This window comes from Strix uralensis, chromosome 11 (genome assembly GCF_047716275.1).
Source record: "Strix uralensis isolate ZFMK-TIS-50842 chromosome 11, bStrUra1, whole genome shotgun sequence".
Taxonomy (NCBI): domain Eukaryota; kingdom Metazoa; phylum Chordata; class Aves; order Strigiformes; family Strigidae; genus Strix; species Strix uralensis.
In genome coordinates this window covers 8822760-8838602 of record NC_133982.1, presented here as the reverse complement: position 1 = coordinate 8838602, position 15843 = coordinate 8822760, and the positions used below count along the sequence as shown (strand labels likewise).

At 37.6% G+C, this 15843-nt stretch overlaps 1 protein-coding gene across 10 annotated transcripts in view; it reads left to right on the top strand.

The window, feature by feature from the left end:
* TJP1 (tight junction protein 1) overlaps nt 1-15843 on the top strand; it is a 196856-nt gene that overhangs the window by 171044 nt on the left and 9969 nt on the right. For 7 of the 10 annotated variants that reach the window (XM_074880804.1, XM_074880800.1, XM_074880798.1 and 4 more), the window contains 14 exons: nt 850-955; nt 1784-1934; nt 2476-2584; nt 3218-3437; nt 3850-4034; nt 4153-4248; nt 4703-4785; nt 5704-5914; nt 6462-6562; nt 7745-8098; nt 8520-8771; nt 9538-10437; nt 10772-10866; nt 11366-11590. In XM_074880804.1, the coding sequence (XP_074736905.1) occupies nt 850-955; nt 1784-1934; nt 2476-2584; nt 3218-3437; nt 3850-4034; nt 4153-4248; nt 4703-4785; nt 5704-5914; nt 6462-6562; nt 7745-8098; nt 8520-8771; nt 9538-10437; nt 10772-10866; nt 11366-11590 (3088 nt within the window). The remainder of the gene's footprint in view (nt 1-849; nt 956-1783; nt 1935-2475; nt 2585-3217; nt 3438-3849; nt 4035-4152; nt 4249-4702; nt 4786-5703; nt 5915-6461; nt 6563-7744; nt 8099-8519; nt 8772-9537; nt 10438-10771; nt 10867-11365; nt 11591-15843) is intronic. The other 3 variants (XM_074880805.1, XM_074880802.1, XM_074880799.1) reach the window with 2 other exon arrangements.

The window sequence follows — 15843 nt, the reverse complement described above, 5'->3', positions numbered from 1 at the left end:
AGGGATCATCAGAGGCTTAGGCTAGAAAAGGGTCCTTAAAGACTTTAAGGAAAATGCAATGTTACTGTGTGGTAAGGACAAAAGTCGTGTTAGAAAAGGTGTTATTACCAAATTGTTGTCTGAAAATCCCAATTTCAAACTAGTCTGTTCAGTGATTTGAAAAGGAAGACAGCACAGTTTGTGGGAAGATCAGGAATATTAAAGCCAGCCTAGTTTAAAATCAGCTTTTTTCAAGTATGCAGACATAAACCCTAAATACAAAGAGACCCTATTAGTGTTTGTTATTGAGGGAAGACTGCAGTGTCAGTTTGCTCCCAGTGACTCTGGAGAATCTATGAAGCAGAGCCATAGTAAATGCTTATTTTTAAGAACCACCAGCAGGACTAAAGTAAGTGTTGAAATCTGCCAACCTCAAGGCATGCAGCAGTAGTTTGACTTTGTGGTATTTTCATTTCAAAAATTGAAATCTTGAGGGAGGAGAGCCAATGGAAAATGAACGTGTTACGTCAGATAAACCAGTGTGAGAAACAGCAACGTGGAAGTTGGTCTTCCGAGCATGAAGCCTTCTAGTTCTTGTAGCCTTACGGTGTTCAGAGTACTTAATGAAGTGCAAAGTAAATTTTGGGACTTTTACTGAAGTAATAATTAGGCCAGTAATCATGTGCTTTGAATGACATGATGAGAGTATCTTCTGTTGTAAGTTTCTAATATTTCACTTCTAAGTGGGTTTAAGTGTGGTAGAGTAAGGCTATCGGAAGAAGTCTTTAAGCTCTTAATTAAAAGTTAAGCTTTATTTTCTCATTTTTAAATGACCAAATGGACATTTGAAACGTCTTGATATTTTAATAGAACCAAAGCCAGTGTATGCACAAGGAGGTCAGCCAGATGTGGATTTACCAGTCAGTCCATCTGATGGTCCTTTACCAAATTCAACCCATGAAGATGGAATGCTTCGGTAATGTAACTCTAAACTCTATTCGAATCTGCCTGGTCCTTGAGCAAACCAAGTTTTTATCCAAGGTGATGAGTAACCAGCATAAATGGTCTGATGTGAAGTCTAATATGCTGTCCTCACACTGCTGTTTAGAAGTACTAGGATGAAGACTTTAGGTTTATTCCTGAGCCTTGTTGACACTTGTGTAATATATCATTTTTAAGTCTATTAATTTTTTAGGAAATAAGCAGTTGCAGTGATCAACTGGTGAAAAGAATTTGCAGTGTTTATCCCTCCCTGGGCACCCCCACCCCTCCTGCCCCGTCCCCATCTCCAGAGAGAGGAGATACTGTAGTATATTCTTTCTTAATAAATGGAGAACAATGAATAAAGGGTCACTAGAGAAATGTGCAAGAGTCATGACATGGAAATGAGTCTACTTCAACTGGGATCTCCTTTATGGACTTTAGTGTACATGAGAATAGATCCTAGTTTGTTTTGGACTCAAATTCATCTTAATCTCTTTAGAGCCAAAATAAATCTGTATGGCAGCACAGCTCTTTAAAAGGGGGAACATTCTTGGAAGAGAATGTCAAAGCACCTCACTTAAATCACTCTGTAAGCATAAGCCAAACCCCACTAAACAAGTAAATACAGGTGGGTTTTTTGAAGTGCTGCTAATGAGTGTGTTGTAATGCTGCAGTTGATAAGCAGTAAATGCTATGCATAGCATAATATTCTGTAATGGGAATGATAGGCAAATTAGTTCTTTGCATGTGTTCAGTCTCAGATTTACCAGGATATTTTATGTTGTTACACCTCTAAGTGGAATGTTTTCTAAATCTCTAGGCCAAGCATGAAACTGGTGAAGTTCAGAAAAGGAGATAGTGTGGGTTTGCGACTAGCAGGTGGCAATGATGTTGGCATATTTGTAGCTGGTGTTCTGGAAGACAGCCCTGCAGCAAAAGAAGGATTAGAGGAAGGGGACCAGATTCTCAGGGTATGTCAAAAACAATAACAATACAAATGCTTTGTTGTACCGAAGTAGGTTTTCTTTCTGTAGTATTGAATATATTGCCTTTGTAGTTCATACAGATTTTTTCCATATGTACTTATTAGATGGCTTAATAGCAGTAAAATCTCCTGGTACTGTGCTGTTGCTAGGAGGGTTAGTAAGTTTTACATCCAATTTCTTAGACTAATTCAGTTGATAAAGTTGTTTGGTTTTTTAACTGCTGGGTCACTAAATTGTCAGAGGGCTGTGTATGTTATTGATGATTATAGGTGCTCCATAATATTGATCTAAAGAATATAAAATTAAAAGCTACCTATTATTCTAGAAGCTCTGCTTTTATCAAGAAATAAAGTGGGACTATTTAGAGGTACAGGAGACATCTTGAGATACATGCACTTGATGTGTATGTATGAAACTGAATTAAAAAAAAAATCGTAGAAAAATTGCTCTAGATTTCCCATTGTATAGTTAAATCTCTGTTATAATGTTGTATGCTAAATCAAACTGATTACTTCATTGGTACCAGGTAAATAATGTAGACTTCACAAATATCATCAGAGAAGAAGCTGTCCTTTTTTTGCTTGACCTTCCTAAAGGCGAAGAAGTAACCATTCTGGCCCAGAAGAAGAAAGATGGTAAATATTTGTATATTGGGAGCAATGTAGTAGACTGCTTGAAACAACACAAAAAGTATAGCAAATGATGGCTAACTTCTGGCTTGCAGGAAATTGGCATCTTATGAAGACTATTGAGTTCTTTTGGCTTTGGGATAGGTTACTACTACAAATGGACTAGAGATTGATAGTGTAACAGTACACCCCACCTCAAAACAAAACAGCCCCCAAAAAACCACAAACAAAACCCACCAAGAATAACCCCTAGCATCTGACAAAAGTATTGACATTAAACCTTGGGGGGAGCAGGACAGTCTGTTGTAGTTATGCTGTTGAAAATGAGTGATTACACTGATGTGTGTGCACACACAAACTTCTTTCCCAGTAAGATTCATTCCTTCCAGGGAAACTGAATTAAGCTTGCCCTAGCACCAAATTATTGACCATGAAAGTTGAATTTATGTCGGTGGAGTACGCTATTAATAGCTATGCTGCTTAAAATAGAGCAGCTCTGAGACATTAAGGCTTCTTGAAGTCATATTGTATATTAAAACAAAGAAAACTAAGGAGAGGCACTGCTTTGAGTAATTCTTGTGAGCATTAGGACATCACTTAAACTTAGGTAATTGATTATTATACTTTTTCGTTTTTCAGTTTATCGTCGCATTGTTGAGTCTGATGTAGGGGATTCTTTCTATATCAGAACTCATTTTGAATATGAAAAGGAATCTCCTTATGGACTGAGTTTCAACAAAGGTGAAGTGTTCCGGGTGGTGGATACTCTGTACAATGGCAAACTGGGTTCATGGCTGGCAATTCGAATTGGCAAGAATCATAAGGAAGTTGAAAGAGGTATCATACCTAACAAAAACAGGTACGATCTTCACATGCTTAAATTGCTGTTCTAAAACTACAATTTTAAATTCTACATCTGTATAATGAACGATTGGACTTGTCTGCAAGGATGCTAGTTTATAGAACTGGTTCAGTCAGAAAGTGACAAAGTGTTAGAGCAAACTGAAGTTAAATATCTGATCTGTAGATTTGCTTTTGACTCTTGTACAGCCCACAAAAACCTTAGAACTTTTCAATACAAGAGATAAGGCTATTTAAACTTTAGAAATGTGATCAGCCTCAGTAGTTCAATCTTGTACTTTCTAATACAGAAACAATGAAAGCTTGATTCAGCAGGTGGTAGTGTTTTTTGGAAGGATAAGCTTGCTAGTCAAGCATTACTTCAGAAGCTGGCTTCCTTGATAACTGGTTGGGATTTGTTGTCATCTTAGAGCTGAGCAACTAGCTAGCGTACAGTACACGCTTCCAAAGACAGCAGGAGGAGACCGAGCGGATTTTTGGAGATTCCGAGGTTTGCGTAGCTCAAAAAGAAATCTCCGAAAAAGTAGAGAAGATCTTTCTGCCCAACCTGTTCAGACAAAGTTTCCTGCCTATGAAAGAGTTGTTCTTCGGGAAGGTATGGCTTTATTCTTACTGTTGCAGGTTAACAAGTTCGTGTGGTTTGCTTTGCATTAGCCTGTGTGTTTAAGAGTATCTTGCATAATACATTTGACTTTTTTCCCCTTCAATTCTAGCTGGGTTTCTCAGACCTGTAACAATTTTTGGTCCAATAGCTGATGTCGCACGGGAGAAACTTGCTAGAGAAGAACCAGATATCTTTCAAATTGCAAGTAAGTGTGAGATCAGGTTTTTCTGCAGTTATGAAATAGTCAACTGTCTTTTTCTAGGTTGTTTGTTTCTACAACAGCTGTTTGTTTCTACTTCAGCTGTTAACATGTTTAACCAGATCTTGACAGTGTAAAGGAACAGGCTAAACATAAGCTCTTTCACTGTTTGGTTGCTGATAATTCTCTGAAGGTAAAAGTAGTATTAGTTCTATTTATATCCTTCTCAAATTTCATTTTAATTCAGTAACTTACCCTATTTCTAAGTGCTTTTGTAAAGATGTAGTGATTTTTATGGCCAAATTGGTGGGTAGATTTTCATGCATGTTTTTGAAGCAGGAGGACTGCCTTCAATCTGAATTGATAATCTGAGCTATGAAATGGTTTGTTTTATTTTAATGAGAGAATGTGGAATATGTTGTAAACTTACAACAGATTTTTACTGTGTCCTCTTTACCAGAAAGTGAACCAAGAGATGCTGGTACTGACCAACGTAGTTCTGGCATTATTCGTCTTCACACTATAAAACAGATAATTGATAGAGTAAGTCTGTCTTTTATTGTCACTGTACACAAGAAGAGTAAAAGTGGTATCATCAAGTAAAGTGCTGGGTGTTTTAAATGTAGAAGAATAATTAGTGAGTGTGTTTCCATTAAAAATAACTTTCTCATGTTTCTATCGGTTAATTAAAAAAAAAAAAAAAACCCACACCTTTTTCCCCACTAATAACTGCAACCTGGAAGTAAATCTAGATTTTTCCAGGGAGTGTTGTCCTCTTTACATTAAAGCTGCTTTAAGCTGTCTACTCCTTAAATTAAAGGACTAGGGGAAAGGGTCCTTCAATCTCACTTACTTAATATCCTTAAAATTTCTGATATCAGTTCGTGATACGAGGCTCTACTCCTCGCCTTTTTATTTCCTTACTTAAACTGCAAGCCTTTCAGATGCCCAAGTAGGGGAGTGGGGCAGGAAGCTATTCTAGCAGCCAAGTGGGGATACTGCGTGCTGTGTGCTTGAGAAATCTTGTGCTAGATGAAAGCTGGACAAATTCTTATGTTCAGAGTGATTTTTATTTTTTTTAAAGGAAGATGAAGGTATGTAATGAGACTGTCTTGTGTTTCAGTCTTTCCTTCTATTAGCAGAATACTAATAGGAAATTGCTTATTTTTACATTAGTGCCTGCTTATTTGAGGAGAGGTGTTTTTTTTTTAAATACGGAGTTAAATATTAAAAAGCTTATAGTTTTACACAGTCTGTCCTATAGTTCAAAATGTATATGTCTACATAGCCTGGTATTGAAATTGGTTTGGTTTCTATTATTCTGTTATCCAAATAGGAAAATAATTTAAATCAATACAGAGAAAGGCAATACAAAATAAATTTTGGGGGGATGTTTGGAAAAAACCAAATCTAGTATGTAAGTGATTCACTTTCTTGCCTCTGTCCTTCTTATCACAACAGGACAAACATGCTTTATTAGACGTCACTCCTAATGCAGTGGACCGTCTGAATTATGCCCAGTGGTATCCTATTGTAGTGTTCCTAAATCCTGATTCTAAGCAGGGTGTAAAGACTATGAGAATGAGGTTGTGCCCAGAATCACGAAAAAGTGCTAGAAAGCTATATGAAAGAGCTCACAAGCTACGCAAAAATAACCACCATCTCTTTACAAGTAAGTAATTAGATATACTGGATTAGTATTTCTGAGAGGGAGGGGGAGGTGAGATGAGAGTAACTTCTTCCTCCAGACTTTTTCTTTTTTTTTTTGCAAATGGTCCAAGTCAAGCAGTTGTTGACTTGTTCAGGGTCCCCCGTTCAATAGCCAATAGTTCACTGATGTGTGCATTGTTTGCACATGACTGCACAAATGTAAAGCAATCTGAAACATCAGAATGACATTTCTAATAGATCTGGTGGCTTTGCAGGATCATTAGCCAAAATCAAATATTTGAATAAATAGGAAGATGATGTAACTTTTATTTTTAGTCTGGCTAAACCGAAATCTCACTTTACACTATTGTTAACTCAGTATTTCGTATGGGATAAAATGTCCCAGACCACGTTAGGCTTTAAGGTTGCTTTAAGCACTAATATTTACATTACTATTTAAATTTCATAGTTTTAACCTACCAGTTTATATTGCTTTTATTACTGGTGGTACAGATCCTTTTCATAGTTCTGCAGAAATTGCAAATCAAACTAACCTGCTGTACTTCTAGCTACCATTAACTTGAATTCAATGAATGAAGGATGGTATGGAGCTCTAAAGGAAGCAATTCAGCAACAACAGAACCAACTAGTGTGGGTTTCAGAAGGAAAGGTAAGAAGTAATATGTTTGGGAAGAAATGACAAAACTGTGTTTATGAGAGGATTTTTGTTCTTTTCATTCTTACTGGTATTACAGATATGGGCCGATACTTGTGGAATGGAGTTTGTTTTCCTTTTTTCCTCTTCACTTTAACCATCATTTGAAGATCTAAAGCAGTAATGCCTCATGGCTGTGTGAACTGCTCAAAACTGATTTGTCACTACATTAGTGCAGTTATTCTGTTAATGGGGGCTGTACAGTTGTCCTTGTGCATGTAGCAGTGTAGTAAATGAGAGCGTTTGCCTATTGCCACTGGTAACTGGAGGATATATTATTGCTTTGAAGACTTTAAGGATTGAATGCTTTTTCTTGAAACAACTTCTGGGTGTTCTGCTGCATTAGTACTAGGGGCTGGGATTGCGTGATGATGAATTACTTTTTTGTTAATATAAAAGCAGGTGGCGTATTCATGTTCTTTCTGACCTTTCTGAAAACTGTGTTCTCTCAGTTGTGAGAGCACAGATGCAAAACCACAAGTTAGTATTCTGTGTTCCTCACTAAAACTCCACTTGGCTCCTCAAGCTGCATGTTACGCCATGCACATTAGAGTCACCCTCTTGAAGAACTGATACCAAGCAGAGTGCCAACGACAAGTAAGCAAATGATGAATCAGCATTGCTACATGTTTCTTAATATTTGGATCATCTATTTCTGTTTGTATTGAGCTCCTTTCACCTCCTTATGTCTACCTTCAAGTTAATGATTTCAGTATCATCATATGACTTCAAAGTGCAGCTTCGTATCTTTCCAAACACTTTGATTTCCGTGGATGCTGTGCACTAACCCTTCCCTTACACTGACAGTCATCTGACCCTTTAGTAAAATGATTCAATGAGCTAGATTGCAGAAAAGGCCTTTAGGTGTAAGCTTAACATCTTCGATGACTGAAACCTGAGTTCTCCTCCCCTGTCCTATTCAGAATTGTTGGATTTTCATACTGTTGCTGTGCTGCTGGATTTGGAATATAACTAACTACCAGAATCTCTGCTGTGGTTCAGAACAAGATTAGATGCATTCCATTTGTTCAGTTCTTAATTATTCACAAAAAAGAATTTCTAGCTTTACATTGCAAGAAAAAGGGCATTCTGTCAAGGTATTTCAGTAAGTGTGTACTCTAATTTTGTTTGACACAGGCAGATGGTGCTACAAGTGATGACCTTGATTTACACGATGACCGCCTTTCTTACCTCTCAGCTCCTGGTAGTGAATATTCCATGTACAGCACAGACAGTAGACACACATCTGATTATGAAGACACAGATACAGAAGGGGGTGCTTATACTGATCAAGAACTGGATGAAACTCTGAATGATGAGGTTGGGACTCCTCCTGAATCTGCTATTACACGTTCTTCTGAACCTGTTAGAGAGGATTCTTCTGGAATGCATCATGAAACTCAGACTTACCCTGCTTACACATCCCAAGCTCAGCCACAGCCAAATCTGAGAATAGATTCTTCAGGATTTAAAACAACTACTTCTCAGCCGGTAAGAAAGTAACTTTATACACTCACCACTATACATTTACTTCAGGTTGCAAGTTCTCTTAAACAAGAAATCTGAGTTTACAGTCTGCTTACCAGTATTGTGAGCAGCATACAAGAATCTGTCAACAGCAACAGTAATATTGTTATAATGAATCGGAGAATCAGCTTGCCCTACCTGTTCTAGTGACTCATTCTGACAGGAGGGGGATTGAAGTGCCATTCTACTTTGATTAAATGTTTTGCTTTTTTTAATCTTCAAGATAATGAATTTCTGGAAGTGCTAATGCATGATACTTTCAGTACATTTCATTCTACATCTAGCTGCATTGATCAAAGCATCATTTAAATTATTTTAATATAAATCAAAAAGTCATACAGTGATTCAATAGCAGTATATTTAAAATATTTTAAACACTTCACAGAAAGCAGAAGCCTCACCTGCAGTCCCTTACCTTTCCCCGTCGCCTGAATCAAACCCTGCAACCTCATCAACCTCTGCAGTAAATGCTAATGTAAACCTAACTAATGTCAGACTGGAGGAGCCTACTGCTGCTCCTTACAACTCTTATCAACCACAAGCGGGCCCCTTAAGAACATCAAGTACTGAGGGAGCTCATATAGTCCTAAGAGATCAAGAGCCATCATCCTTATCGCCGCATATAGATCCAGCAAAGGTACCTGTGCCACATTGTTGCGCTGATTTCCTGCTATACATCAAGCTAGCACATGATCTTTTTGTTTTGCCCTTATTTGGAGAATTCTTTCTAATTTTTTTTCCTGTAAGAGATCATGCAGGTTACAAAAAACAGTGCATCTGAACTGCTAAGCATCATCTAATGTTTTGTGTGCATGGCTTCAAACTATATACTTTTCACTTCTCAAAAAGATGACATTTTTTAAAAAGGTTACATTCTGTGTTTTGATTTTACTTTGCGTGTGGCTTTTTTTTAGCTTGTCAATGTTCTCCTGTTTATTAATGAGGCCTTGAGAAAAATCTGTTATTTCCCTAAAATGACACTAGATCTTTTATGCTTGAAATCATGCCAAATCCTTGATCATGAAGATGAATTCAGTTTGTTGGATGACTTTATATACTTCCTCAGCAATGCTAGAACTAACTTAAACATGTAAATCAATTTACTTCCACTCATCCCACCCCCTGCAAAAAAGTGTGTGTGCCCCCCTCAAAGATGAGACTGTTATCTTTGTCTTTCCCTTTAATCTACTTACGTGTCTTTGCTTAAAAATAGGACTGGAAGGGATCTCTTGAATCACCAAATTCAACTTCCTGTGATTGCAAACAACTGCATCAAATTATTCTGCTTTTAAACAAAATTAGAGCTAATGTTTAGAACTTAGGTTTGTTTAAAATATTACATTTCAAATGCAGCTGCAGTTACTCTTCATGTTAACTGAAAAGTATGCCACTCTCTTTAATAGGTATACCGAAAGGATCCATATATTAATGAAGAAGCATCCAGACAAAGCTACATCTTAAAACAGCCAGCAATTAATCACCCAGTACAGAGACAGGAAAGGGACCCAAATCTGATCTATGAATCCCAGGCTCAGTATGCAGAAAAACAACCGAGTAGGGACTATGAACAGTCAACATATAGGTATGATTCCACAAACTATGTAGATCAATTTTCTCGTGGTTATGACCCTCGCCTACATTATGATGACCGTGTGCCTCCCTATGAGGAGCACTGGGCATATTATGATGAAAAACAGCCCTACAACCAAACAAGAACAGCTTATGAAAACCAGCCTCCTAGAGATCTTGATTCCAGACAAAATATAGAAGAGAGCACAGAACGCAGCTATTACCCAGCACAACCTCGTTTTGAGGAACCCCCTCCAATGAGCTATGATGGCAGACCTCGCTATGAGCATGCACCCAAAAACTTCAGCTTACCACAAGTGCGATACGAAGATCAACATACTGTTGGATATGACACGCATGGTAGATACAAACAAGAAGCTCAGCCATACCAGTCAGCCGTATCTCGATCTCCTGAACCGAAGCAGTACTTTGATCCACATATAAGGAGCTATGAACAAGGTGGTCCTCAAGCTTATAATGCTAAAGCTGGACAGTATGAGCCTTCTCACAGCACTTCAGGTATTTCTCTTCCTCCTCCCCCTTCATCACAAACCAAACCAGAAGTTTTGCCTTCAAACAGTAAGCCACTGCCTACACCACCATCTCTAGCAGAGGAAGAAGAAGATCCAGCCATGAAACCACAGTCAGTGCGAAGTAGGGTTAAGATATTTGAAAGAAGAAGATCACCATCTTTGGAAAAAATGAAGGACCCAAGTGATACGTCAGCTGTCAAGGTAAGTCATTTAAGTTTTATATTCCTGGTTTTTGCTAATGAGACTACATTGCAAGAAGTAAAATACTGTCTTGGAAAGAAAGGTTTACTGCTTGTGGAATAGCCTCTTAGCAACCTAACTGCAGTATGTTTTAAAAGCAGAAGCTGAAAACTTTTGTGAAAACAGTGAAGGGGATCTTGCCATGCTGAAAACTCTTCCAATTCATTTTTCACTAGTATTTCATTCTGTTCTTCCTTTTGGGGAAAGGGGGGGCAGTCTTACTTTCTTACTCATAAAGTGCTCTATCTTTCTATATGTTAGAATCTAAGAGAATATGCTGTGCTTTTCTTTACAGCCTCCAGAACTAGCACCTAAACCTACACTCACAACTGTGAGTGGTCCGAAACCAACTTCTCAAAGCCAGTATGAACACGACAAAACAACTTACAGGTAGATGCACAACTGATTAATTAAATCTAGTTTTCAATGTGAAATTAGTATATTCAGAAAACACATTTTAGTGGTTCGAATTGGAAACTGTGGAGTGTTGGAGTGTATCAGTATGATTTCTGTGTCAATAGTAGGGCAGAGCATAAAGTCAGTTCTCACGGACATGATTGGTGGGAAGTGGGGGGAGGACACACTATATTTTTTTCAAGGAAGAACTTAGCCAATATCTCCATCTTACTTTTTTTCTAAGTTCAATTAATATAATTGGAAAGTAAAATAAAAGGGAAAAGGTAAGATAAAAGGGAAATAAGGACTTTCTTTCATTATGTTATGTCACAGCTATCCATTTTCCATGCAATATAGGTTAAAAAGGTGTGCAATTATAAGAATTACATTCTGGTTGCTTTATTACTGGCTAGGTTATAAAATAGAATTTTAATTCCTGTACTTATGCTTGTTCAACTGCACACAGCAACTGTATGTTGTTATCCTTCATTAGGGCCCCAGAACCTCAGAGACCTCAAGTGAAGCCACCTGAAGATATTGTGCGTTCAAATCATTATGATCCTGAAGAAGATGAAGAGTATTATCGGAAGCAGCTCTCATACTTTGATCGCAGGAGTTTTGAAAATAAGCCATCTGCGCAGGTTCCTGCCAGCCATCATTCTGAGCCTGCTAAACCAATACATTCGCAGAATCAGCTGAATTTCACCAATTATTCTAAGTAAGTTTGGGGGATTTGTTTTCTTAATTTGAAAAAAGAGGGAGGCATATAGGACTAAAACAGAAATTCTGCCTCTGTCAGTGGAATTCCAGCGGTTTGTGGTATCTAATTGAAATTATTTTATATTCATGAAGTCAGTTTCTCTGTTTAGATGTAGCTTTAGTTTGAAAACACATAACTGCATAACTTTTTATTTTGGTAAGTGAAGTGAATATTTTTTTTGTAGGTTTCAGGACCTTCATGTTACTACTTTTGCTTACCACTTACTAACAGAATATAACAAAGTATTTCCGTGGTCTAACTAATACTGAGTGCTTAAACATCTTTCAAAGCAAAGGTTTTGGTTTATTCCTGTTCTGCATGCATTTATTCTGCAGACAGGCTTGTACACATTAGCCATGTTCGACATTAGGAAACTGAGCCTTTAGGGAATATTGCTGAGGCCAGAATTTAATCTGTTGATGGAAACATCTGTTTCCTGTATTGTACTGCTTCCTTGATTTGGAACATTTTGATACAGAAATTGTGTGAAAGCTCATACACAGATTTAGCTCGGGTAAAGAACTGGCTATCTTGGAGGATACTTACGCAAACTTTGCAAATAGTTACCTAAACTTCTCTAAAAACCTAAAATACAGTTACCTAAACTTCCCAGATTTTCTTTGATTCAAAACATAACAATGTATCTGTAGCTGTTGCTGTGGAAAGCTATCTTGGCTTGCTGCATGCAGGCTGGAAATGGGGCATTTTTGAAGGCTTCGGTTGTATTCCTGCATGAAATCTAGACTATTCAGCTGAAGCTGTAAATCTGGCAACCTTAATGTAAATGAGAACTTTAGAATAAAATAATAAACTAGCTTGCTGAAGTTTTATAGTGTTAATCGTATGTGCAAGCTGTCTTTCATGTACTTGATACAGTGCTTGTCTTGACGGATTTGAGCTAGGACTCAGGAATCCTGTTCTTAGTTGTATAATATTGTCTTGTCACCTCCAATGTCTTCCACTGTGAACTGAGAATATTGGAATCTTTCCAAAAGCCTGACAGGTTTTAAAAGATTCACTACTTTTTCCTAATCAAGAAGTCTACATACAGTAACTACTTCTTATTTTACTTTTTTATATGCTAAGGAAAGAATGTGTATAGTAATCTATAACCAGTTCTGATTCTTAGTCAAGGATGTTCTTTATCTTTCCTTTTCACTCGCCCTGTGTCTTCTGATGGAATAATGGGAGCATATCTATCCTGCTCTCTGGGCATCATAGGAAGAGACCTACAAAAAAAGTCTTGGCTGGCCTCATAATGCATTGCAGTAGCTTTCAGAATTATATTCCCACGTACAAAAACCAAAGTTACCCGTTTTGATCTGTAGGCATGGACTGTGTTGCCATTGTAAATGCAGGTAATGCTTCGGGAGAAACGTTGTAAGCTTTCGTCAAGTAACTGTGAAGATTGTAAAATTTTTCAGATGGAGAGCATTGTAAGCTTTTGTTGTATGTTCATTATCTGCAGTGTAGTCACACACACTGAAAAACATGAAAAATACACACAACTATTGAATTTTTACTGCAGTGTGGCTAATAGTGAAGGGAGATCGTTCCATACTTCTACCTACCACTTCTGTCTGCTATGACACTTCCATTCTTTGGCTGCTCATTTCTGGTTTTGATTTGACTCTGAGTTAGTGTGCAACTTTCAGGGCTTGTACTTGTGGGAAGGTGACATCGTACTGCCACAGAGGAATAATGCTGTTCTTATGGCTGATAGTTTCATATGACAAGGGGCAAAAATGTGTTGTGTTTTTTTCTTTATGAAAGAATGTAACCCTTAACAGCAAGGGACAGACATGGGAAAGAAAATTTACCCAGGGTAGTCCAGTTCAAATAGACAAAGACTAAAATATTAATGGAAGTAACTGGAAAGAGATAAACAAGAACCCTACTCAGTTGGACAGTACTGTCTCTAGAAGCATACTGCAGTGTCCTTACATGGAAACACAAAACAATTGCTGTCTTGAGAAAGCATTCATATTCAGGACTCTCCTTTTGCCAGCTTCCAGTTTGTACCCTGCTACTTGCTCGTTATTCATCTTTTTTTTTCCTAGTGAATTTATATGGTAATTGCTATTCTGTGAATAAACTTTTCTAAAAATAATCAGGACTAAATTTGGATGATACAGGAACTGTTGATTATGCAATCTCTTGCTCCTGCATAATCCATATAATGTATTCTGGGTACAGAGGACAGGTTTTATTTATTTATGAGCACTAGCTACAACTTTTTCAGTTTTAAATATTAATGTTAAACTGCATAAAGTTCTTTGCCACTAAATATTGTGACAGTATGTCTTGTTCCTGTTACGTGTGTACAAATTGATTTGTTCTTTTAATTTGGGGTTTTATTTGCCACATGTAGGAATTTATGCCATTACTAAAGCTGCTTTATATGGGTGATGCCACATCTGCATGTTACAGGTGTCAGTAACTGTAGAATAAGGGATTTCTTTTGATGTGAGAAAATAGTAGAACTTGTAAATGGGCATGTTTCAGTGGATCTAGCTGGAGCAATTTATGAGGCTCCTACCCCTGTGGCTGAGAGTAGTTGGATATATTCCTGCTTGGTTCAATGTAGTTAACTGCATTAGCTTGACATGCAGCAGAATGAGGTAGCTTATCTAAATTTTGTATTGAGTAGGTTAAGAGTACTCACATGATCAGTTACAGCTTCATCTGAGGAGGCAGTAAGGAACAGTGTCCTGTGTTAACTTCTTAAACTGCTCTAGTGGAGCTCTTACGTGTCTGCTACAGAGTTGGAGCTTTCTGAATGGGAACTGATGATCAGCGGTGCAGTTCAAGTTTTCTGTTGTACACCAAGGCTTATCACCTGTTGCCCACTGGTTCTTTCTAGTGGTTCATTTCTGCTTCATTTCAAATTAAAGTAGTGGGTTTGTAAAAAAAAAAAAAAAAAAAAAAAAAAAAAAAAAAAAAAAATGAAGTGGGAAACAGCTTAGAAAACAGTGCATCAATGATTAGAGGATCTTTATTTATATACTCACGAGTTGTAAGCAAGCATTTTGTTGTGGATCACTTTCATTGCATCCAGGTTCTGAACAATGTGGGTGAGATTGGCTGACCCTTGGGCGGGAACCTACGACAGAAGAATGTGCTTCATATTAAGCACAACTTTGTGCTGGTTGTGTTTGTGTTGTCACAGCTCGCTCTTCTCTTCTGCTCCCTCCATCAGAATGTACTATCCTTCCCCCTTTTTTTAATTCCCCAGAAAGATGGGAAACAGTTCTGCTTAGGTGTGGAGTGTGTTGGGTTTTTTCTGTGGGCTTTTGCAGTGCTGCCCTCCCCTGGTTAATATCCTCTCTGGGAAGCAATGATTTCAGGTGGGCGATTTTCTGAGAAAGCAGCTACTACTCACCTGGAATAAAGACAGCAGTGAGTGAGTGTGCAGTAATAACTTCTCATGTTGGAAAATTGGCTTTATATAAAATCAGTGGGAATGGAAGCTTATATAGCAGATCTAAAATGATCTCTTTTTGCAATACTGATTTTAGGGATAGATTCATACAGATCCTGTTTAGCTCACTGAGTGTACATTCATCGGTCATCAAGCAGACTGTCAAAAGCTGATCAGCCCTTTCCGTAGTTTCATAACATACTCTGAAGCAGTAAGGCTGGTGTCTAAAATGGTTGCCTGTTACATTTTTATGAGCACACAGAAAGTGAAAGGATGAGGGAATGTGTGTTAAGACTGGAGAAATTAATGCAAATTGGACCATAACTGAGAAGATTGCTAGAATATGGGATTTATATTCTGTTCACTTTTTTAACATAATTAATAACTTTGTTTATACAGACTGTAACAAATGACTTAGTGTCATCTCAGTTCTTACTTTCAGTATCTGCCAATGTGAGATCTTGACCACTTCCTAATTCACTAACAAAATGTCAATTATAGTAGGTGATCATTGTACATATGCATACGGTAAAGGTTTTATCAGAAACATCACTGTTAAAAGGAGTGTCTCTTTGTTTCAACAACCTTGTCATATGAGAACTGCTAGGACTAACATAAAAAGTGTGACGAAATAATATGCTCAAGATAGAATGACTATTTTCTTTCATTCTTCTATTGCTGTTTGCTTTGCCATCACCTAGATTTCTTGGCTCTTACACTAGCTCTGACTACTTGAAAAGGAACATCAAGTGGTAAGACTGTTGTTGATGTGAGGATGTTTTCAGGTGTC